Source organism: Vicugna pacos, chromosome 4 (genome assembly GCF_048564905.1).
Source record: "Vicugna pacos chromosome 4, VicPac4, whole genome shotgun sequence".
NCBI lineage: Eukaryota > Metazoa > Chordata > Mammalia > Artiodactyla > Camelidae > Vicugna > Vicugna pacos.
In genome coordinates, this window is record NC_132990.1 from 34,572,616 (window position 1) to 34,598,830 (window position 26,215).

Genomic DNA, 26,215 nt, shown 5'->3' on the forward strand with positions numbered 1-26,215 from the left:
ACACACACAGTCCTTGCTTTGCACAGAAATGAAGGACCGTAAAAGTGACCATGCAAGTGAAACTGAACAGTCACTTTGACAACCCAAGGGAAAATCATGACATTTACAAATTTATGTCAAAACATTAAAACTCTTATTGTGGGTTATGCATGGACAGAGAAATGGAAAACAGTAAAATGAGTATTTAGCAAACTAATTTAAAACCTTAGAAATATGGCATTAACATTTTTTTCTGGTAAAAAAATGTATCAAGAATATTGGGACAGCACTTGCCTTCTCCTTCTCATCAAATAGCCGAGGACACAGAACAAGCGCCTTTTCTATGCCTTGGCAAAATTCCAACATTTTATCCTCTGCCCTTTCAGTGTTGTGAAATCTCCCAGAGTTCCTACAATGTGAAGTTCTTTTTCTTTGCTGGTGTCGCTTCCTCTAAGACATCTTCATCCTTGTCTTCACAACCATTTTCTTCATTATGTCGGTAAGTTAGCCTTCACTAACTGCCTCTGGCTGTAAATCTAGAGTCCACTCCCTTTTGGCCACTCTGTGATGCTACATCTTTCTTCACTGAATCTCTTGATACGGTTGTCTTCCAAAAAAAGATCAGTCTCATCAGCAGAAAATACTTGCAGTCATCATAACCTCCTGCTAACTTAACTCATCTTTGGAACCTGGGTGCAGATTTCACAGCCCTGCCCTGATCTGCCCTGGCAGCACCACCAAGCGCACTCAACAATCATCAACTCACGCTAATTTCTGAAATGATGAAACCAGCCTTTCCTGGCAGTAAAAGGTTCTTCTCCAGTTTCCTCATAATTATCATTTTCTTCCCAATGCACCAACTAACTTCAACACTTTGGTCTCAACTCTAGGCAAATCGATTGGGATTTTTTTTTTATTATAGTCTTCAATTCAAATAAACGCTCAAATTCAACCATAAGCGGCCTCACATTCCTAGTGCAATTGAAACTAAAACAGGTTGAGCTGACTGCAGCTTGTTTTTTATATTTGTCAAGCCTTTTCCGTGTGGTTTATTTTGTGGTCTCATGCAGGATGTTGCCCCTTTCAAATCTTCTAAACACATCCAATTTCACTTCCTGTGTTGTTACTTTTTGTTTCTTTGCTACACTTTCATCTTTGGTGGCCAATTTCCTCTCCTGATTATTTTTGTAGTATGTTGTGCGGGTTTATCACTGGGAGACAAGGAGGCATCACAGCCATGCGCTTTGCTGTCTGTAAATGGGACAAAAGATGCCCAGTGACCAATTACCAACACATTTTGGGAGAAGCAATGTGATTGGCCACTGATCATACTATGCATCTGTTATTTACATAGTGATTTGTGGGCTGAAGAGCTAGCAGCAAAGTCTGTACTTTGTGCGATGATCCACAGCTAGTATACCATGGTGTTACGGGCCAAATGGTGGCCCTGCAAAAGTCTTGCATTGAGGTCCTAACCTCCGGCTTCCAGTACCTCAGAATGTGACTGTATTTGGAGACAGGGCCTTTTAAGAGGTTAGTTAAGGTAAAATGGGGACATTAGGTGGACCCTAATCTAACAGGACTGATGTTCTTATGAGATGAGGGCACAGACACATAACCCTGCCAATACCTTGGCCTCAGACTTCCAGCCTCCAGAACTGTGAGAAAATACATTTCTGTTATTTAAGCCACCCGGTCTGTGGTGTCCTGTCATGGCAGCCCTAGAAATCTAACATGTGTGGTAACTGAAGTCTGTTACTGGGGGACGAATGTTGTTTCACTGTGTCGTGGTAATGGAAATTTGTACGGATTGCAAAGGCGCACAGCAAAGACTGCCTGTGTGTATAGAAAACATTCTTTTGAATGAGTGGTGGCAACCTTTATCCTTCCTGCCACCCTCGAGTGCAGGGAAACCGCCCTGCCCATGGCACGTCCTGCCTGGCAGCTCTGCTGTAGATCAGGCAACGTCTCCCTGCCGTGGTCTCGCTGGTGGGTCTAGGAGTGGGTCCCAGTTCTCAGGATGGCCTGTCTCTGGGTTTGTGCAGGGCCTGGCCTGAGGGTCTCATCAGCAGAAGTGGGAGCGACAGTCTGAGTTCGTTCACTTCTCTTAGGAATTTGAACTGCAAGTGGGAAAGACTATGTCCCTGTTGGTGTGGGAGCTGAAGTTGAGTGAAGGTCATAAGGTAGCACGTAAGCCAGAGATGTTATGAGCACAAACCATGAACAGACAGAGGAAACGAGACACGCAGAGAATGCTGTGTCAAGGAAGAAGAGCAGCTGGTCCCAGGGAGGCTGTAATTCCATATACACAACACACACAAGTATCTGGTTAGGCTTATCTACCCACACATATGAACACACACACATATATGTACACACGTGCATATATACACACATACACACACATTACTAGAGTGTCAGGAGAGGAACGCCTGGCTCCAGTTACAGTGGAGAAGCCAACCGGGAAATGTACAGAAATTTCTGGTTTAGATTCACCCACGTTATATCTATATGGTGCTTCTAAGCAGACATCAGCTTATTCGTCAAATAGGACTGTCCTGCTTTATTGGATGCCAAGTCAATAAAGCTAAAAATTCTCAATGAAATTTTGAGCCCTGATTAGCTAAGTGCTGCACCCTTATGTTGCAAACACAATTTGCAACGCAATGAGCTTCAAGATGAACCTCTAGTTTTAAAGCCCCCCAAGCGAGAACAGAGGTAACTGTGACCAGCTGTTATGAGTAAACACACTTCTCGCTCTTCTGGCCTTGCGTGGTTTCCATCGCTTCTTGGTACCCTAAGCCGAAGACAGGCAGTTTTGCTTGGAATCCCTAGCTGAAATCAACCCAGGCAAGGTCAACAGAGACAGGCCAGCAATCTGCATGCGGCAGACAAACATGCGGACTGGCTCTAACAGGCAGTGGCATTCCTATGTAGAAAACGCCCCCTAAAACGCATTCCAGAAACAAGAGCTTCTAGGGGGAATTTTAGACGGCACACACCTGACTGAATCTGAAGGAAGCCACAGGTTCCCTCAGTCAGCCTCCGCTTGAGACTCTGCCCCCAGGGTGACCTTCTGCTCTTTCCGCCTGGCTCTGTCCCAGCAGTCCCTCGTGCTGCCCAGCATCTCGATGCTGGTTATGCTTGTGATTGGAACTACATAATTCAATTAGGTATGACATCCAATTAAGTATAATTGTGGAAAGAAAGAGTTCTTATTTCTGCAAATAGTGAGTACAATGTAAAAGCCCGTAAACGTTGAGTTGCTTAAGAAGAAAATAAAACACTGTTGAATTTGGCAGGGGCTAGACTCCTATAATTTGGGAGGAGTCTGCCCTCAGTGTGTTGTGTTAGAATCAGGATTCTACCGGGAGGAGGGTCCAGCTCAGTGGTAGAGTGTGTCCTTAGTATGTGCAAGGTGCTGGGGTTCGATCCCCAACACCGCCATTAAATAAATAAAACTAATTACTCCCCTCCTCCAACCAAAAAAAAAAAAAAAACCAAAAAGGTTTCTCCTTCAGGTGATGGATGAGTGAGTTAGCTAGTCGCGGGGAACCCTTTCACAATGTATACATGTATCACAGCAACACAATGTACACTTTAAATCTTACACTGTTGTCAACTACACCTCAATAAAGCTAAAAAAAAAAAGATTCTCACTTTAAAAAAATATCAAACCTGGAAATCCTAAGTGATACATAGTGGATGTCACTTATGCAAGACAGACAACAGAAGGGGGAGGGTAGCTCCGTGGCAGAGCGCATGCTTAGCATGCCCGAGGTCCTGTGTTCAATCCCCAGTGCCTCCTCTAAGAACAAGTAAACCGAATCCCACTCCCGTGAGGGGGGAGGGTTAAAAAAAAAGGGACAGAGGATGGTGTTCTAGTGAGCCGACTCGGAGAAAGCCCAGCCTTACATCAGAGCTGTGGCAAACAGACAGCCCTTTTGTTTTTCATTGAAGTTTCCACCTGCATACAAGCGATGTATCATTTCCTCACTTGAACGAGTTATTTTCATCAACGGACCTGCTGCTCGTTATGATTATTTCGGTTAAGGCGTCTTCTGCAGAAGAGGGTCACAAGGGAAGTCGCTGGCTCGTTCTGTTCCGTCGCCCAGTCCTTTTCTCCCCCTGCAGTCAGGCTTCCCGGCTGCAGCCCGCGTCCTCTCAGCTACGCCGCACTGGTCAGATGATTCTTCTCTTCTCCTCTGTGCATCAGCTCGTGTCTCCCCTGGAGTCTAGGCAGCTCCAGGACCTGCTCTTCCCCCTTCGAACTTGCCTTACTGCCTGGTAGAACGCGAACCCGCCGAGCACACCAGGGTCCCAGGCCCGGGGCTCCGCAGAGCACGCCCCACGTGCTCCCGCCTTAGTGAGCGCTCACGCTGCCCTCGCCCGGCGTGTCTCGCCCACACCCTTGTGCCCGAGCTTGTCTCACGTTTCAGTCACCCCTCCGCTCAGAATCGTCCCCAGTCGTGACAGGTCATTTCTTTCTTTTCTTTCTGACAGAGACCATGCCTCATTTTTCTCAGTTTCCCTACAATACTGAGCACAGTATTCGGGTGGGGGCAAGCTAGGGAGTATGAATACAACTGAATACAAATTCAGCTTCTAGACAGAGCTCCCTCGGAAAACGCCCCTTAGGTTTACGCCTGTTCACTGAATGCTAGCACTGCGTTCAAGTGTATTTACTCGCGATCTTCCCTACATCGCCCTCTAGTGTTCATCCCGCTTCTCACCGGCCCTTCCCACGGATACACGAGACTCTGCGTCCTGACTACACAGTAGTTTCCTTAGCAACCAGGACACTAATATTTTTTAAGTTGCCCAAAGCTGGGGGTATAGCTTAGTGGTAGAGTGCATGCTTAGCATGCACAAGGTCTTGAGTTCAATCCCCAGTACTGCAACCAAAAAAAAAAAAAAAAGCCAGTTATCTCCCCCACCCCCGCCAAATAAAAGCTGCTCAAAGCTTCCTATATCCCATATCCATTAATCTCTTCTAAAACCTACTTTCTCTACTTCTTCCGTGGCTCCTTATTTAAAATCTCTCCTTCCTATTAACACTATGGTCTTGGGATTTCCTGCCTTTCGCCCTACATTTTCCTTCTCTTAAGTAAAGATCCCCCAAGTTTTTCCTAGGCCCTCTTCTTTTTCATTCTCACCGATTTGTAAACATGCTATTGATTTCAGTCAATTGCCCCTTCTGAGTACACAGCGGGCACCACTAATCATCCTGACGTCCAGATCAGCAACAGGTGCGATGACTCTTACTGAGCCCAGGAGGACTTGCTGCTGGAGAACTGCAAAACCACTTTCCTCGAGGGCACGTGAGCCATACCCCGGGGAAGGCTACGAGCCCCACCACTCCTAGACGGGGTTCCTTCTGCCACGCGGCCTGGGCACAGCCTCAACACCCTCCGCGTGCTTGCTAAGCGGCCCCTAACTATTGATGGCCGTTACCTGTGAGGGGTCCCATCCCCTATTCTGCATGTAGAATGTTCCACAGAGATCTAAATTGCCCCAGCTTCAAGTGTGACCTCTATGCACCCAGTTTCAGATAGTCTCGCTGTCACCTGGCCTTCTCTTTGGAGTTACCAATCAGGATTTCATAGCCTTCCAAATGTCCCAAATTAAATTTGCTGTTTTTCTCCCAACAGAACGAATATTTCTCTCTGGACCCTTCAATTTCATCTAAAGGCAGCATCACCCCCCACCCCGACTCCGCCCCCAATCATTCAGGCTAGAAACCTTTAAAATCATCCATTTCCCTTCTTACATTTCATGTCCTGTCAGTCACCACGGTTTACCTCTAAAATAGTTCGTCACCAATCTGTCCCCTTGCCCCTCAGGTCTCCTCTTCACAGGGTCAGATACAGCGGCCTCCCTTAGAGGTCTCCCTTTCCTCTCTCCGGAGGCCCCTAAATTCATCCTTTATAATGCAAATGGTTGTCTTCTCTCCACTTAAAACGAAGGACACATCATTCATTCTCAGATTTCAAAAATGTTCAGGCTCTCCATTCTTCCCAGAGAAGAGAATAAAGCCCAGATTCTTTGGTGACGCGCAGCCTCCAGGGCGTGGCTCCACCCTGGTCTTTCTTGTCCACCGTGGTCCCTATAAAAACGCTAGGCTCCCAGCACACAGGGTCACAGTCGCAGGAGTCACGTTTCCATGCCTCCCTGTGGTCTCCTCGGACCGGCGTCCCGCTCCTCCTGCTCCCTCTTTCCTGGCCAAATCATGCTCATCTTCTAAGAGATGGCTACAGTGCCATTCCATTCCTAATGCTGTACCCGAGCCCTCTGTCCCCTGTACCTTCACCATTTATTACAGGTACCCTTATTCACCGGTTTACTTCATTCTGCTTGGTGAGAGTTTTGGCTTTGTCTTAGAATATGTCTGAATCTCCTATCTGTCTACAATCTCTTTTGGAATTAAAAAAAAATCATTTTAATGAAAACAGCCTCCCAAGGCATTTAGATTGATGCCTTGCTCACCAGTGGGACCCCGAAATCTTGCTGAAATCAAATGAGGTCTTTATTGTTTACTCCTTCGTTCTCTCCAAATGACAGGGTTTACCGAGGAAGTACATTCTAAGGTCTGGCTTAAACGGTTACCGTTCGAGGGAGGGTTACAGGATTATGCAGTGGATTAAACTAAACCAGGTGGCTGGGGAGAAATGAAGATTTCTCGGTTTTGTTTGCCCTGCTCCAGCCCACCTCTTTCCACTGCCTCTATTTTATCTGGTAATTATACAACCTTCTGTCTCGCTCCAGCTTTGGGAGTTCTTTTTTAAAGTTAAAAAAAGAAGAAAGATTTAAATAAGATATTCAACCCCACTGGCAGAGAGGACCCTCTAACCTAGATGAGCCATGAAAATCAACACCCCGTACTCAGCTCAGAGGCAGAGCCACGCGAACCCCTCAAGTGAGCAGGTAGGGAGGCGCAAGGAGGGGCCCCAGCCTCCCTAGAAACAAGGCAGTAAGAAGGGTGGCGAGACTGACCTGCTTCCCCCAAAGCCCCCGGAGCCAGCTGCTCCGCAGAATTCAGCCCACAAAGGAGGCCTCTCTCTGCGTGGCAGGCCTAACAGTCTTCCCGAGGCGCGTCGGGGCCGTCCTGAGGTTCCCGAGCGGCAAGCCCTGCCAGGGTCATCCGCAGATTCCCCTGCTGTGGCTTTCACCTGCGCCCCCGCACCTTTCCAAGAAGCGGCCAAATTCACAAGCCAGGGGGAGGTCAGCTCAGTGGGCAGAGGGGCTGTGAACTGGGAGGTGATTCATTTGTCTTTTACCAAAGTCCATAGTGCCCCAGACTTGCACTAAAGTGCATTTTCAAAATCTAAGGACAATACATTGAACATTCAGTTATTTTAAAAATATTACCTGCCATGTGTTAAATGCAAAATCCAAAAACCACCCTCCAGGCCTGTGAGGCTTAGTTCCTCATCTGGAAAATGGGAGAAGTAACATCTATTCCAAGGTTTTGAGGGGATGAAAATCTGATATGTGTGTACAATACCCAGCCTAGCGCTGTCTGCTACAGAGAAAGGAGAGGTTAGTATGGGACTTGCGAGAAAGGGTCTGACTTGGCTCAAGGAAAGTCCTGAACCAACTTGATGACATTTTAAAAAGCACCAACTATATAACAGGAGCAAAGTGAAAAGCCATCTTTATTTTTTAAATATTTTTTATTGGAGTGTAACTGACATATAACAAATTGGTTTCAAGGTCTTACATGCTGCCCATTTGTTAGATGGCTTGGGGTATTTCTGCTTTTTCTTTTTCGTAAGTTCTTTATATATTTTGGATACTGACCAATATATTTTGGATCTGACATATAATTTGTGTGCAACATGATTCAACATATTTATACATTCCAAACTGATCATCACAGTAAGTCCTTTTACCATCCATCACCATACAAAGTGAACTTTTAGGATTTATTCTCTTGGCAACTTTCAGATATGCTCTATACAATCACTGACTGCAGTCACCATGCTTACAGTCCATCCCCATGACTTAGTTATTTTATAACGGCAAGTCTGTACTTCTTGACTCCCTTCACCCATTTTGCCCACTTCCCAACTCCCCTTCCCTCTTGCAATCATTCTGTTCTCTGTATCTATGATTTTGGTTTTGCTTTGTTTGTTCATTTATTTTGTTTTTAAATTCCACATATAAGTGAAACCATATGGTGTGTCTTTCTCTGTCGGATTTATTTCATTTAGCATCACGCCCGCAAGGTCCATTCATGTTGCTGCAAATAGCAAGATTTCATTCTTTTTTATAGCTAAGTAGTATTCCATTGTGTATATCCACCACATTTTCTTTATCCATTCATCCACTGACAGACATACTTAGGTTGTTTCTGTATCTTGGCTATTGTAAATAATGCTACAATGAACACAGAGATGAATGTATCTTTTTGAGAGCGCCGAATCCTAACCACTAGACCACCAGGGATGAATGTATCTTTTTGAGATAGTGATTTTTGTTTCCTTCAGATAAATACTCAGAAGTAGAATGGCTAGATCATATGGTAGCTCTAGTTTTAATTTTCTGAGAAATTTCCATACTGTTTTCCATAGTGGTTGCACCAATTTACATTCCCACCAACAGTGTAGGACAGTCCCTTTTTCTCCACATCCTCACCAACACTTATTTCTTGTCTTTTTGAGAATAGCCATTCTCACAAGTAGAGGTGATCTCTTGGTGATACTGATTTGCATTTGCTTTATGATTAATGATGCTGAGCATCTTTTCATGTCCTGTTAGCCGTGTGTATGTCTTGTTTGGAAAAATATCTATTCAGATTTTCTGCCCATTTCTTAATCAAACTGTGTGGGGGGTTTTTTTCTGTCTATTTTTTATAAGTTCTTTATATATTTTGGATATTGATCCCTTATCTGATGTATGTATTTACAAATATTTCCTCCCACTCAGTGGGTTGTCTTTTCATTCTGTTGATGGTTTCCTTTGCTGTGCAGAAGCATCTTAATTGGATGTAGTCCCAGTTGTTTATTTTTGTTTTTGTTGCCTTTGCTTTTGAAGTCAGACTGAAGATTCATCACCAAGACCGATGTCAAGCACTTCTACTGCCTGTTTTCTTCTAGGAGTTTTATGGTTTCAGATGTTTACATTCAAGTTTTGGATCTATTTTGAGTTCATCTGTGTTTATGGTATAAGACAGTGATTTTGTTTTATTCTTTTGTTGTCCAGTTGTCCCAACACCATTTATTGAAGAGACCTTCCTTTCCTCACTGCATATTCTTGCCTCTTGTGTTGTAAACTAATCGACCGTGTGTGCACGGGATTATTTCTGGGTCCTCTATTTTGTTTCATTGATCTGTGTATCTGTTTTTATACCAGTATCATAATGTTTCAATTACTGTAGCTTTGTGACAGTTAGAAGCAGGGACAGTGATGCCTCCAGATTTGCGCTTCTTTCTCAAGATCGCTTTGGCTATTCAGGGTCCTTTGTGGTTCCATAAAAATTTCAGGGCTGTTTGTTCTATTTCTGTGAAAAATGTCATTGGTATTGATAAGAATTGTATTAAAGCTGTGCATTGCTTTGGGTAATATGGGAATTTTAACATCATTAATTCTTCCAATCCATGAGCATAAAACACCTTTACACTTCTTTGTCTTCTTCAATTTCTCTCCCCAGTGACATACAGTTTTCAGTGTACAGATCTTTACCCTCTTTGTTAATTTATTCCCAGGTATTTTATTGTTTTCGATACAACTGTAAAGGGGGTTGCTTTCTTAATTTCTCTTCCCGATACTTTACCGTTAGTCTACAGAAGCACAGCTGACTTTTGTATACTGAGTTTTATACCCTGCCACCTTACTGAATTCACTTCTTACTGAGTTCTAACAGGTTTTCGAAAGATTCCAAAAGCCACCATTAAAAGAGAGGGAAAACCACCAGTGAAACTTGAAGTGGAGACGTAAGAGCCCTGTTTACATGAAGAAGCAAACTCGCTCTTCCAGTACAGGAAGGCATGCCCCCACATGTCCCCTAATGTCTCTAAAAAAAAGGCCAGGCCTTTGGCAGTGGGTGCCTGGGAAGACAGGGTGTTCTTAAGACTGAATGGAAGGACATGCAGATACTACCAACAGGCTGGGGCCTGATGGGCACCGCGGGCTGGGATTTGCTGAAACTGCTACAGAAGAGCCAAGCCTCACAACCGGTAAAAAATAATTCTGAACGTAATGGCACCAAAGTAATCCCTGTCTGTGATTTTATTCGGCTCCGTCCGCAGCCCAGGGATGCGGAGGTCAGGGAGGTTGCAGGTGATTCTGTTTTCTCCCCCTCACTCTTCCGTATTTCTCACTGAGCTTCTATGGTGGGGAAAATCCCTCCAAATCAACTTTACTCTTTTTAAAAAAATATTAAGCCCCAGGTGTTTTGGGTGTTGACTATAAAAATGCAGAAATAGGACGGAGGGTACAGCTCAGAGGCAGAGCGCATGCTCAGCATGCACGAGGTCCTGCGTTCAGTTCCCCAGCACCTCCACTAAAATAAATAAATACTTTCATAGGTAAACTGCTTACCCTGGCAAAAGTTAAAAATAGAGCAAAAAATTCAGAAAGGTACAATTAATAAAACTAATAATAAACAGTCATTCATGGGATTTGTGCAACAAGATAAGATGGCAGCAAATAAAACCTCTAAACTGGCTGTGTTAATTCTCTTGCAAAACAGACGCCCGGGCCAGGGCCTCCCCTGGCGTGCTGACAGTGCCGTCTGCTGGGCTCCTCAGTGTCCTTCCCAGGCCTTCCAATAATATCCCATGGCATAAGCGGGTTTTTTTTAATTAAAGTGAATGCAAACAGATTTGGTCTTGATCATTTGAGGGGAGACTTGGTATGTTTCAATTAACAAAATGGATTCATTTAGCAGCTGTTATGTACTCTGTGTGGGACAAGGGATTACAAAAAATGATGGGGTGGGTAGTTCCTTCTTGATGACTAAGAGCTACAAATTTCTCAGTCTTGGTCTGTGCAGAACTGCTGAAAGCAGCTCCCTGTGGCAGGCAGGTATTCCCTTCGCTGGTGTTACCAAGCTGGCGTCCTGCCCGTCATACATTCTCAGGACAGAGGACTCAGCTCCTCAACTGCCCAAATCTGACCAACAACCGGTTAATGCCACACACTGGACCATCTGCTGAGTCCACCGACATGCTACAGAACCCCTGTCAACCTGTAGTTTTGAGAGAAAGCCTGGCTGAGAACAAGGAGAAAAATCTCTCTGGCTTTTAGTTCCTGAAAGCTGAGTCTCAGAGTTGGCGCCGGACCAGGGCAAACCCACAGAGTTCTTTCCAGGGCCACCAAAGACGAAGTCAAAGAAGGACAGGCCGGAGACAGGCCATGCTCGAATTCACCCCCATCCCTCACTTCAGGACTCCAGTGTGCAGACGAGGAAACAGGCCCGGGGAGATCAAGTGACTTATCCAAGATATCACACAACAAAACAACAACAGATCTGGAACCAGAGCCCTGATGTCCTGATGCCGGGGTCCCGTCCTTCCCCTGAGTGATGACAGGCAACCACGGAAGAGAGGAACCACTGGCAGCCTCGATAAAGCCGAAGTTTTGAGGGTATCATTTTAAATTATGGAAAATATTCTACAAGGTCCAAGGGAAAGATATTTTTTAAAAACGGCATCATGCATTAGGAATGTACTTTTTATGAAGGACTATGAGCACAGTGACCTTAAATACTGTATCTCAGTAGGAGCAACAGAACAAGGGTGAGTCAAGCTTTGCCTAGAGCAGTTTCATGGTCCCATCAACAATGTATCATGATTCTGACAAAGTAACATTCTTTAATAGAAAGTAAGACAGGAAGCCATCTAAAAGATACACGGCCTTATGCTTAAAATCAGCATTCTTTATTGGGGACTTCCTTGTACAAAAGTAGCAATGAAAACCAAATTAATGCAGTACTTTCTTTTTTGCCTTTTCATTTTGTGTTAGATTAGATAGATTGAGCTGACTTTTGCTGAAAAAGAAATAAGAGGTCGAAAAACTATAAATAGACTTGCCATATGATCCCAGCAATCCCACTCCTGGGCATATATCCAGAGGGAACTTTAATTTGAAAGGATTCATGCACCCCAATGTTCATAGAAACAATATATACAATAGCCAAGACATGGAAACAACCTAAATGTCCATCGACAGTTGACTGGATAAAGAAGCTGTGGTATATTTATACAATGGAATACTACTCAGCCATAAAAAGAATAAAATAATGCCATTTTTTGCAGCAACATGGATGGACCTGGAGATCATCATTCTAAGTGAAGCCAGCCAGAAAGAGAAAGAAAAATACCATATGATATCACTTATATGTGGAATCTAAATAAGACAAATGAATTTATTTACAAAAAGGAAACAGACTCACATCATTGAAAACAGTCTTATGGTTACCAGAAGGGGAAGGAGGTGGGGGTGAGAAGAGATAAACTGAGAGTTTGAGATCTGCAGATACTAACTTGTATATACATAAACTAGATAAACAACAAGTTTATACTGTGTAGCACAGGGAACTACACTCAGTATCTTGTAGTGACCTATAAAGAAAAAGAAGATGAAAACAAATATATGTATGTATATGTATGACTGAACTACTGTGCTATACACCAGAAATTGACATAACACTGTAAACTGACTCTACTTGAAGGAAAAAGAAATAAGAGGGTTTAAGCTAGAAAACAGCTCTAAAATCTATGAGAATTTCCAAGGAATAGCTGGGGTGAAGCAATGGTTGTATTTTTTGGTGACTATTTAAATAATCTTCTTCAGTGTATTCTGAAATTAGAACAGGGCCTTCAAAATCCTGAAAAGCTCAAGAGCACTTTTGTCAAAACTGCATGCTTTTAGAATTCTTTTAAGTAAGAAATCTTTACATGAAGACACAGATCATGAATCTAACAGGGAAGAACGCCAATAATTTCTATCTTGATCAGTATTGGTTTAAAAAAAAAAACCTCACCAACCCAGGAATCTAATGGCAGTGGACTAGACAGGGGAGGGCCCTGGCTTTCTTGGCGCTTAAAACTAATGGAAGAAGCCAAGGAGGTAACCCTGAGATGGTGGCAAGGGCCATGAAGAAAATTAACACGGGTCACGTGACAATTATTGGCAGGCCTGGCTCTTTCCCCTGGGGTCCTTAGGGAGGGTCTGTCTGGAAAGAGACCAGTAGGACCAGGTGACAATCCAGGAAGGAGCCTTCCTGGAAGTACAAAGGACCAGAAAGACAGCCCCATGTGGCAGCCACCCAGACAGCACGAGGGGAAGATGAGACTCGAGGGCCAGGCAGAGGCCAGATGGCCATGGCCTCAGACACCCTGTTCAAGTGCTTGGATTCAGTTACACCTGCAGTGGGAGGCTGCTGGTGGGTTTTCTGTAGGGAGCGGGTCTAGGGGAGGGGTGATCGGAGCCGTATTTGCTCTGGAAAGTGTCCTCTGACCTTTCTGAGTAGCCACCTGAACTGTCGAGAACAAAGAGGAAAGCTATTCTCTAAAACACGGGCCATCTGCAGAAAAGTCACATGCTTCATCCAGCTCGTTGTTTTCGTACCTAAATCCCCGATTCTCTTTTTCTTGTGTCAGAGGTGTGTGAGGAGGTGGGCTGTATTTTCCTCCACTGGGGTCCAAGCAGGGTCGATAGAAACCCCGAGGAACACAGCTGTGGCTGTTAGGCCTGGGGCTCCCAGAAGCAGCCAGAAGCTGAACATCGTCACCAACTGTGTCAGGAGGCCATGCCCTGTGCCAAAGAGGCAGCTGCCCTCCTATCCTCCAGAGTCTAGGGACGCGGAGAGGGAAAAATCATACAGAACGTCCCCGCAGAAAGGACACTCAGAGTCTAGCATGAAGTCGGATGCATGTTGTTTAAACTCTGCTGATTTCCTGAACTATTAAAAGCCCTACAAGTTAGAGCACCTCACAATCTATTTTAATCTCTGTTAATTCCCATCTGTGTACACTTGGAGACCCGCTCTCACAAGCTCTTTAAGGTGGCTAAGTGTGCAGCATTATCTCTAATAGCATCTCTCAAATCTGGCTCTTAATTGCAGTAATAAGGTGGGCCCGCCACGGTGAGGAACACAGCTCGACAATTAGCCACCGCTCTCCGGGTCCCGGCACCGTGTGTGGCTCCACCTACTTGACTCTCAGTAAATGGGCGTGGAACTGAATGTGGTTTTTAACAGCCTCTACCAGTGGACCCACTGATCAGAAAGCAGGGGCTGAGCATTACTAAAAGCACAGTAAAAAGTCAAAGTCAAGCAGCTTCATGCGATTTTAGAGGTGGTCTTCAGATAGGTGGGAGGCACCCTGCCAGTCACAGAGAATGCAGCCCCGCCCAGAGCAAGGGGCCTGTCTGAGATCACACGCCAGGCGGGCAGCAGGCCAGCAGGCGGGCAGCAGGACGGCCCGCAGGCCAGCCCCCGCGCTTCCTGCAGCCGTGCAGGGCTACGCAGAAAACCAGGGTCAGAGAGCTGACGGCTGAGTGAGTATAGGGTGGGGGCCTTGAGCTGAATAAGCCTGTGGGCGTGTCCCATCACGTTTTCAGCAAGGAGACCTACTGTCCTCCTCAATTCCAGTCATGAGTGAGGACGGGGCCCTCTTTCTCCACCCCTTTTACCTTTCTGCAAACCTTGTATTCAAGACACACAACAGAAATACTTTCTTTCTTCATTTCCTATCACTTATTAGGTTTTCTCTGAAATAATTTTTTCCCTTAATAGCTCATTTTTTGGTAATTATATACCAGGTTCTACAGTACACATATTTAAACTGCAGAAAACTCTATGAAGAACATGCTATAATTTCCCCCATTCTACAACGAAGCTGTGAGAGAGTTCCCTAGGCCCCCAGGGTCAGGGCAAAACAGGTGGAGCTGGGATTTGAACCCTGGTTCATCAGATTCCAAAGTTTAGGCTCTTAACCACGATCCTGGACTCCCCTGAGAAGTAGCCATCAAAGTCATAGTTCTGATACCCACCCAGACACAGGCACAGTGACAGTGAAGTCCCCAGCCCTGTCTTTAACTTCCCCCCAAAACTGTACTCTCCCTAACCCTCACTAGGAGAATGAAGTCATTTCACAATGTATACCTGTATCAAAGCATCATCACATCATGTACCTTAAATACATACGCCTTTTATTTGTCAAAAAGAAATAAATGAATTTTAGAAAAGATTTCTTCTCGCAGCTTGCTTTATTGATTAAAAAAAAAAGTAAAAAATTGCAGGACAAAAACCAAATCATGACTCAGTAAAGAAGACATGTTTCTAAAACCATCTATTTCTAAGCAGTGGTTGGCTCCAGGTAAAGATACTGTGAACTTCTTTGGGCTCGTTAGGATCTGTAAGCCAGATCCAATTTCCTATGGTCACCTTCAACGCCTGTTAGATTTCCGAGCTGAATCCCGATTTCAAAGGATAAAAACGTGAGACTAGAGTTTCCAGGCGTCACAGTTTTAGAAACCAATTGAAACAAGCCCCCTTGCTTCTCAGCGTGCACCATTTAGCATTTTAGTTGGCCCTCTGAGAATACTTTCTTCTATTAAACTGATCCTACTGAGTTTTGACCAAAGGGAACATACCCAGTCTCTGTGAAAACAGCCTGGCCAACAGATTTAAGAATAAAGAAAAACTTAGAGAAAGTTATCAAAATTCTTTTACGTTTGTCAAATGCTTCCCCTAAACAATTCGCAACTCCGACCACCACTCATTAGTTCAGTGCGTCCTTCCCAAAGTGCGGAAGAACCTGGAGTTTGGCAAAACCCACATCTATTTTCTAGGGCCTTAGCTCTCCCTTGTGTATAAAAATGGAAATGCAGCTTGCTAGACATTTTGCCCCAGTAAACCGGATGACCCAATTTTAAAAGCTAAAAATGCTATTTGGTAAGAGGGAAAAAAAAAATGAATTATTATGTCTTTTAACAAAAAACAAGAAAAGATGATACAAAGTGACAAAACAAAAGAGAAGCAGCAAAATACTCATGGTATCATGCACATTATGCTTTATATAAAGGATTCCTAAACAGCCCTGCCAATATAAAACACTGGTCTATTAGGAGAGAAGGACATCTCGCAGGATCACTGATGCTCTCAGCTGCGACCACAGCTGGGCAATCCCAGCCCCATCTGATTTCAGGCTGGACTGTATCATACTTAATCCAGCCCAAACAAAGGAGACATTATCCTGTTTTGAAATTTCTAGAAAGAGAGAAATCCTCTTCATAGAGATGGGGAAATAGTTTATTATTTCTCGTTGTGCATTTCAACAGTTTCAAATATTTTATTTGAAATCCCAACTTCTTGGTACTTTTTCCAGTTCTTTGCGACTCCATGAGTTTCTCTGCCTTCTTCCTGTGCTGCGTTTAGCATGGGCTGGTCGTAATGGAAACCCAGCTCAGGGACCTCATCCTGTACTTGCACCCTGGTGTTATGTAGCATTTTGAGACACACAGGTAAACTCCACTGAGAGGTGTCACACTTTGCTTTACCGATTGGTTTAAGAGCGTCTTATTCTGTTGTCTCCACTCTGAGCTGTGAGAAGGGAAAACCCTCAAAATCTGCTTGGTGGCCCGTAGACCTAACCATGGAGATGTCATTCAGTTAAGGAATCACAGGAAACTCAAGCTCTTATCTGTGGACAGACTGGTTGAGGGAAAAAAAGGTGTTCTGTGCTGTCTTTCCTCCAGGTCCCTCTGGAAACCCTAGAGCTTCTGAAACTAGCTGTCTCTACCGTGAGATTTAAAGACCTGAGGAAGTGAGTCTTATCCCCAGCATTTACATAACACAATTCGGGGTCCAATGGTACAGGGCACTGCAGAAACAATGAGCTTATATCATCACCCAGAGCTAATGCAATACACCAAAAGAAGCATCCTTACACTCATGGTAAGGACCACACCGAGAGACAACAGCCAACAAGAAGAACCTTTGCAAATTACAGTTTCGAGACGTCAGATCCATCGTGAAACAAAAGCATACTCTCCCAAAGTTCATTTCCTCCATCAGGCTGGCAATTACAATATTATACAGAGCACATAATTTAGATTGCATTCCAATTATCTTCAAGTGCTGTAGGGCACAAATCACTCACTCGGCAATTAAATAAATTCTGGGATGTCACTAAATGTTTTCAGGAAGGGAAGGATTCTGAGGTTGGCAAAAGGATCAAAGGAACAGGAAGCATAGAAAAACCAGGCATTCCAGACTTCACCCTCCGCCCACCGTTCATAGCTTTATAGTCAGCCCAATCTTATGGAGCTCCCACCTCAATGATTACAATACCAGAAACATCACAGCTCCTGCACACATGGCTGAAGTTACACCAAACAGTTCTGGCCCACTGGGCTCATCAGATGTCTGCTAATTTAGGCAGACAAGTGCCTGGTCTCACACATAAATAAATGTTTTCCCAAGAAATTATCAACATGAGCCAATTACTGTGCATGTGCCAATACACACACACATAAATACATAATAGAGCACCGTTACCACCTTGGGTACCCCAAGAAAAAGTTATAAAATGATCATGGATATACTACTTTTAGAACCACAATAATGTTCTCTTCCAAACTTTGTAAAGGGGCCACTCCCGGTTCCCGGGAGTCACCTGTTGCCTTGAGGAGGCTTAGGACACAGTTGGTATGCAACATCAAAATGGACAAAATGACTTCCAGAACAGGATGTGTGTGCCCACCATCGGACAGCAGTCTACATCAGGCTTCCTCGATGGAGAGGAGCTCCCTCGTGACTCAGGAGTTAAGCCTGGCAAGCGGGGACCCCCAGAACTGCTCTAGAAGCCAGTGAAGAGCACGACGGCCAGGCCACGTGTGCATGAGACGTTGCTACAAGACAGGGACGCAGGACAGAGGGCCGTCTAGACAGAGAAGGGAGTAAAGAGGAAGACAGGTCAGTCCTGAAGCTGTCGCTGCTTGTTGTATAATAATCTGTCTGGTCTTTGCCCTGGCTTCTTGGCTTGGAGCTTCTGAAACCCTCAGAATTTCCTGAGTGAGAGCAGCATCTTTGTTATGCTCATGAGGTGCTTCAGGATGGGGGCTGGTCACCAGAAAGACTAACCCTGTGATGAGAGGGTTGAGCCACTTAGCCAGCCCCACCAACGGGGAAGAGCAGGGGCTGGAGACTGAGATTAATCACGTGGCCAACAATTTACTCATTCCTGCCTGTGTGATGAGACCCCAAGAAAAACTCTACACACTGAGCCCAGCAGAGCGTCCCGGTTGGTGACCACACTGATGTGCCAGGAGGGTGATGCCCCCTGAGTCCACGAGAGGGCAAGGAAACTGTCCCCTTCCAGACGTCACCCTATGACCTCTTCATTTTACTGACCCTCCTGATTTGTAGCCTTTATCGTAAAACTAATCACAAGTAGTGTTTTCCTGAATTTGTGAGTCATTATAAGCAAATTACTGAAGCTGAAGGGGTCGTGAGAGCCCCTGAATTCACAGCCAGCCAGTCAGTCATGCAGGTGGCCCAGGGACCCCCGTTGCATGGCATCTGAAGCAGGTCTGTCTTGTTGGGACGGAGTCCTTTAACTCATGGGGTCTGCGCTTACTCTGGATAGTTCGTGCCAGGATTCAATTGTAGTACACTTGCTGGGGCTGAAATGGAATACCTCCCCTTCAGGCTCCAAACCTGGTGTATTTGGTGGGTGGGTGCAGGGAGCAAGAGGAAGGAGGCTGTACAAATGCCCACAGGCAGACTCACGATAAAGGTAACAAGGTGTGAGCTTCAGGACTCGCACTTTACCAGCTCCTTCCAAGGCTTTGAGAGGGTCCCTCACTGTGTATTCCTTCAATGAGACACTTTTACAGAATTTGAAACACTGAAACATTTTTGTACTGCTTGTTTTAAAGAGCTCCCTGACCCAGCCAACCATTAGATTCTAGAAGCTTCACGTTTGGTGGTGACTTAGCAAATGCTGAGAAAAGGGGCCAGACTATCCTGGGTGTTCTAGCACAGTGGGAAGAAAGCAGCCAAGAGCTTGGAGATTCCCAAATAGGGCACAAAAGAGCTGAGAGCACTATGAGACCAGAGAGGCTGGGAGTCCTCACGAGACGTCACACTGCGGGCAAGCTGCCCCCTAGAGACTCCGGCCAGAACCCCAGACGTCAGCAGCGCATGTGGCGCTCGGTGGTAGCGCGGGTGCTTAGCGCGCGTGAGGCCTTGGGTTCAATGCCCAGCACCTCATTAACAAACAAAAAAACCAAACCTAATCACCCTCCCTGACCCCATCAAAAAACCCCAAGCAACGGATTAAAAAAAAAAGAAGTCTACAAAAGAATAAGGTGGGACAGGCTGCATGTCAAGACCTCCAGGACAGGACAGATCAGCAGTCCCCGCACTGAGCAGGGATCCACGGGACAGCAGGAGAATGAGGGTGCCTGGCTCCAACGCCATGACAAAACACTGACTTTCACCTTTATCCAGATGCCACCTTGAGAAGGAAGATGGGATAGGAGCCCCCAGGAGACGAGAGAAACAGCCCACAGGATGCATGAGTCTTGAACGAACTGTTCCCAAAAGATCAAGTTCACCTGAGCCTGGCGAACACCAAAGAGATCAAGGTTTCCTCAATGAAAACAGGGATTTCAAAACAACTTAAAACCCTTTAAAAAAAAAACCACCACCACCAAAAAAACTAAACTGTGTTTGAAATCGTCATCCTCCTCATTTAAAATAACATGAATGCAGAAAAGTGTTCAAAACCTTCCAACTAAACAGATTGTCTAAAGGACACTGTGGGAATTTTTTAGCATACTATGATTATAAAATACAGCCTGTTTGTGATGGAGTCATAATAAAATTTGCAAAGACAGTGGCCATATCACTTAAATTTAACCTCAGTGTTTTGGGGCAGAGACTGCTACCTAGTCACCCAAATCTTACCTCCTTGGGCTCGCAGCCAGGCCACGTTTCCCAGTCTCCCTTGCAGCCAACGTGGCCACATGACTGAGGTCTAGCCGATGGGGGGGTGAGCGCAAGTGACACTCACGCTCCATGCTGCTTCCCTGCTTCCAGCTCACTGGGATGGGGCTGATCCAGGCTGGTAGAGGCTCTTCAGCCTGGATCCCTGAATGGCCAGGTGGAGAACGGCTGCTCCCACCAATCAGAAACACCCACCTTGGACTTTTATGTGAGAAAGAAAATTGAACTTACTTTTTTGGATAGGCCCATAAAGTGGGCATGTTTGGGTCTATCCGCTGCAGGAGTGAACGTGACCTGAGGCTATCCTCTTATACATCAGTCTGGTGTTATTTCTGTTTGGCCATCAATGGGCACTTACTATTTGCACATGGAAGTCCTAAATTCTAACAAGATCCAGGGTAGCAAGGCTTCAGGAGGTGGGCATCTCAGTGACTACCAAGAATACTAGGAGACTGGCTTTGAGCTGTGACCCAAGAAGAGGCTAAGAAAATGCGAAAGCACAGAGGAAAGTGCAACTAGTATCTACTTGTGAAGGCATCACAGGAAGGGTGGCGGTTGAGTAGGGCCTGGAAGGATGAGGAACGTTTAAAAGAAAGAGGAGGGTAGGGAAGTTCATTCTAGACTGAACATGAGTCCTCAAACATACGCAGTGGGAGGTGATGCTAAAGACAGAAAAAACACTGTTCTGTTCAGCCCAGGGAACAGGCTCAAGACCAGTGAGGAGCAGCTACAAAGAAAGAGGATTCCATTCAAAGGGAGGGAGCACGAGCAGTTGGGGATGACCACTGGAGGGCTGTGCAGACAAAAGGCAGAGTGTTTCCTCTCCGGATGGCCAGCCTCTTGGCGCAGGTACTGCGGAGAACGTGATTTAAGCATGGGATGGGTAGCGGTTCCATTCAGCTGCCTTCCCACTCCAAGGTTCTATGTATCTTTGAGGCCTCTGCCAAGCAGACTTTGTATAACATTGCCAGGAGAAAGAATTATTTTAGCCCTGTGACAGCATTTCTTACACAACAGCCCTTGCCAAATTCCCTTTCAAGGCTCTGCTGGCCGGGTTCGCTCAATGTGCTCAGTCATCAGCGATGGACAACACTTCTGCACGTCCAGGCCCGTGAGAACCCCCTGAATAAAAATTTATTACCGAAAAGGCTTAACAGACTGATATGAAACAGGACTGGTGCTGGTGAACAAGAAAACAAATGGCACTAAGCATCTCTTCTGAATGCTTAGGCCATGAGGTATTCTGTATTAACCGCACGGCCCGGTTAACAGCAAGTTACCAGCTCATACCTAATATGGACACACAGTTTCCAGAAGACCGGATTACAGAAAGGTATAGTATAATCAGGCTGAACTGAGGAGGGCCGGGTCCTGCCTGGGGAACTTATCTTGCAAGGCACCTTAAGGTGACAATTATGAACATCAATTCCACAGTGTGGTTTTGTAAAACAAACTATTTTTCCACTTTTAGATGTGCATGCTATAGACAAAAGGACGTGAATCCAGCGAAGAAACACCAGAAGGAAAAAAAAGGAAGTCTACTAGATACACTAAAAAGAGAAATACTATCCTACCATTACTGATAAACTAGTAACTTTGCGTTTTCCTCCTGGAAGGTCATCACTTTCCTTTCACAAGCACTCATGGAGGTTTTACAGGGCGCTGGCTCTGTGCTAATTAATCAGTCGTGACTATGAAGTGAATGAAAGTGGGGAGGGTGCAGCTCAGCGGTGGAGCACGTGCCTAGCATGCACAAGGTCCTGGGTTCAGTCCCCATACCTCCCTTAAAAATAAGTAATAAATAAATAAACCTAATTACCTCCCCCCAAACAAACCAAAAAGGCTAAAACAAAAAAAAAGTGAATGAAGAAGAGAAAAAAATGAGGTATTCTAAACTTGAAAACTTCCTAAGATTCATAATATTATTTTTTGAAGACTATTTTCCACTGACTATAAAAAAAGGATAAAGTTAGCTATATTCTTGCCCAATAAACAAGGTTATTGTGCTTGTAGTGTCTGAAGATTATACATATATAAAAATTGACTTTTAAATGTTGGCCTAGATTGTTGCCTCATTTCCTGTAATAATATTCCAGGTACTTAATTTATTGCTTAAATAAAAGAGAAAGGGAAAAGCATTTTCTCGAGTTCAGAAATGAATATTAAACAAAAACTCTTCCCACTGTAGACTAAATCTTAATTATACAACTACAACCTCGCAATAGTGTAACACAAGAAACCCATAAAACAGATTCTGAAGCCACTGGAATATGTGGATGTTGACAGTAAAACAACCACACAAAAGTTACATTTCATACTACTCAGCCATAAAAAGAATAAAATAATGCCATTTGCAGCAACATGGATGGACCTAGAGATTATCATACTAAGTGAAGTAGGTCAGACAGAGACAAGTATCATTATGTTATCATTTATACGTGGAATCTAAAATAAAAAATGATACAACTGAACTTATTTACAAAAGAGAAACAGACTCACAGGCCTAAAAACAAACTCATGCTTACCAAAGGGGAAAGAGTTGGAGGAGGGATAAATCAGAAGTTTGAGATGAGCAGATACAAACTACTATATATAAAATAGATAAACAACAAGGTCCTATTGTATAGCACAGGGAACTATATTCAATATCTTGTAATAAACTGTAATGAAAAAGACTATATATACATATACACATACACATAACTGAATCACCATGCTGTACACCAGAAACTAACACAACATTGGAAATCAACTATACTTCAATAAAAAAAAATTACATTTCATATGATATTGTTCAACCACAAATATGAGCAATGCTTTTATAGTCTCCTTCTTTTCAGAATATGACAGTCTTCAATCTTTTCGAAATTCAGCTCATGTGTCTCTCATCATTCAACATCCTGAGTAAATCACATCTCAGGTGGTGCCAAGCCCTGCCTGCCTTTGATATCCAATCTCAAAATACTTCCTCCATTGCCTTTCGACTCACCTACCTACTGACGGCCTGGGTCCTAAAAATCCCTGTTTTAGAAAGCTTGGGGATTATATTCCCTTTCGATAAAATGAACAACTCGCAAAAACAGCTTCTATTTTGTTTGGTTTTCACCCAACCATGCTTATATTTCCAGCACACATGTACCAGCCCTGCCTGGAATGCATGTCCCAGATTGTTCCGTCTCTCTAGGTACTAAGTCTGCTTCCAGCAACGGAAAGTACAGCTAAACCTTCAGAGGGAAGATCACACTGGCCTCGGCACTCACACATGTGGCTCCTAGGAACACTCTGATATTTCTGTGGTCCAACAGTCGGAGATGTCATTCCTTAGTCAGAATGAGAAATCGACATTTTCCAAAGCAGAAAACAAACAAACAAACAAAAACAAACTACAGAATACCATTTCCAAGGGTCAGTGACCCATCCCATAGTTTGCAATGGACGGATCAGATCAAGCCGAAATCGAGCCCTCCAATTCATCAGCACACACCGATTCTACTATTTCTAGCCAGCTGTGTGATCCTGTAGAATCACTTAACCTCTCTGGGCCTCAACTGCTTCATCAGTAAAACGTGGAGCGTACAAAGGCACTTTCTTGTGCTAGTGTTCTATGGGTCTAGGAAATAACAATGCAGTTAGAAAATGCTGCAGTCCTAAACTAATCTCTGCAAGACTTGCAAGAGCGAAACTCTGACTAAAGACCATGGAATGAGGGGGAACCATTAAAAATACCTCTAAGGCCCCCTTCCACATTTTGATTCTAACTCCAAGAGAGTGAGGCGTGACCAGGCAATCGGTCATAAAACATGAGCGGGTCTCACAGCTCTAATGGGCTTCCAATGGCCAATTCTGCTCTCCTAGAATAATTCTTCATTACATTTCTAGGCTGTGAGAATGGCTTCACTGCAACAGCAGAATGACTGCCTCTACGTTCAAGAGCCACTTCTCCTTTTATTGGCAACTGGCCCCCCTTAAAGAGATCCAGCCTCAGGTTCCTGATTTCTCCAAGCCAGCAATGCCCCACACAGTAAGGACAGTTAAGAAAGCCACACCTACCCTCAGCCACTGCTTCTCTGTGAGGGCGTCGCTGTAGTCCACGTCCCGGCGCTGGCGAGAACCCCTACCGAAAATTTTCTCCTCCTCTTCTTCACACGTCAGCCTCTCTACCTCCGCGTCATCTTTAATAATCCAGGAGGGCAGCTCATCTTCCTCCATCAAGCGAGGCTTGCGTTTCGGATTCCGGGCATCCTCCCTCCGCCGGTCCATGTCCATACGCTGGAGGGATGAACAAAAGTTTCACCAAAGGGAAAGGGGATTCTGTCCAGTGCAGACTTGACAGCACATAAGACTTTCACAAGTTACCTCCTACGGCTGCAAGGTCCCTCTCAGCTGCTCCCATGAAGCCTCCGTATCCTGGCTGATTTGTTCTAGCTTATCCCTAAAGCAAAAAAAATCTCTTCCCTTTCCCTGTACCCATCTTCGAAATTTATTTATGCATTTAAAAAGATACTCTTTAAAAAATTCCTTTTCTTAGTCTATGTGGGTGCAAAAGCTTCCCCTTAAGTAATAGTGAGAAAATTCAAATTGGGGATGTATTTCAAATATATGAGCCCTGGTGATACAAGCCATTGCTGCACTGGCATAAAAGTATTTTTCAAGCATATAAAAGAGAAAGTTCATTAAGAAAATTTCCTTTACCTCAACAGGGCTCATACTTTAAATTAAACAATCAGAAAAAAAAAAATCAGCCACCCAAGTGTCACCAGAGTAGCCACCCTCGCTTGGCTAGACGCAGACATGGAGGCATATAACTGGTTTATTCGTCAATCGGCAGCGAGTGTATTGAATTTTCAGTGCACCGCGGGCTCGGTGAGAGGAATGTCCCTCAATTCTCTAGCTTTTAAAAAGCTTAGCTCTTCTGAAAATATTATGTCACAGAGACAGACCTAAAAGGTAATCTCATCTCAGCTGATGTGAGTGAGATGGCTTCCTTTCACAGCCTTCAAAATTTCTATTTTCCTACTTTCTTTTCTTAAAAATCCAGTGCACTAGTAAATAAATTAAGTGACAGATACTTGGCTTTATCTTAAAACTAAAGGATCTGACAGCTAAAAAAAGCAAACAAAACGTCCACTGCATTGTTATGTACATTAGTTATAGATCTACGTATATACATCACTAGCTAGACCAGTTCTACAATGAATAGACCATTAACCATTAAATGATTTACCTTTTCCCTCTTTCTTCCTGCAGGTTCTACTGTACTGAAACAGAGATTCAATATAATTTTTTCTCAAGAGCTAAAACTGATAATAAAATGTAAATGAAATTTCTATTCAAATCCATATTTGACCTCTAGAATCTACTTAAAAAGTAAAGTTCAAAGTTCCTTAAGCTCTGCTTAAACATTTTTGGAAATCATTATATTCCCCAGATGGGGTAGGCTTGGAGCATGGTGGAGTCCCATTGGTAGATAAATGTGGCCATGCTGTTCCGTCATGTGCTATAGTTAGCTGGAGAGGCTGTTCTTAATCCTGCCTTCTAATGCTCTGGTGTCAGAAATGGGATCCAGCCTTCATAATTAGCACACAGAGGATGCCTTGTTAACAGTGCCATCTAAGATAAACAACAAGTTTATACTGTACAGCACAGGGAACCATATTCAGGATCTTGTGGTGACTTATAATGAAAAAGAAGATGACAACGAATATACGTATGTATATGACTGAACTATTATGCTGTGCACCAGAAATTGACACAACATTGTAAACTGACTACACTTCAATAAAAACAAACAAAAAACAGTGCAATCCAAAGGGGGACTTCTCATGATCATCTCCTAATACGTATTAGACAGCTAATAAGAACAATCATTTTATGTTAATGCACTACAGTGAGGTGGCAGAATATTGCCACTTCAATTTTTAGTTATATTTATTACAATTTCCTATATCAAGACCTGTAAAATGACTTATGACATGCATTAGGCCACAAGTGAGGAACTGAGAAATAAAACTCTTTGATTATGAAAGAAAGTAAACTGCCCCTGCTTTTTTTTCTTTCTTTTAGGAAGGGTTGATGCAATTCTCAATGAGTTTAAAGTTCTGATGATAGTATCTCCTCCCAGAGATTTTTACTAGAACACATGTACCAAATCTGAAGATGACATTCAAGTAAGTCTAACGGACTATTCAGATACTAAATGAACATGTTTGTCTTAAGGCCCAGTAATCTTATGCTAACAAGCACAATCATTTTTAAAAGCGCGTGTTGTCTCTG

The 26,215-nt window shown here is 44.1% G+C and overlaps 1 protein-coding gene across 8 annotated transcripts in view; it reads right to left on the reverse strand.

Annotated features, from left to right (window-relative positions):
- SMARCA2 (SWI/SNF related BAF chromatin remodeling complex subunit ATPase 2) overlaps positions 1–26,215 on the reverse strand; it is a 160,286-nt gene that overhangs the window by 40,409 nt on the left and 93,662 nt on the right. For all 8 annotated transcript variants that reach the window (XM_072959542.1, XM_072959544.1, XM_072959546.1 and 5 more), the window contains one exon: positions 23,993–24,211. In XM_072959542.1, coding sequence (XP_072815643.1) covers positions 23,993–24,211 — 219 coding nt within the window. The remainder of the gene's footprint in view (positions 1–23,992; positions 24,212–26,215) is intronic.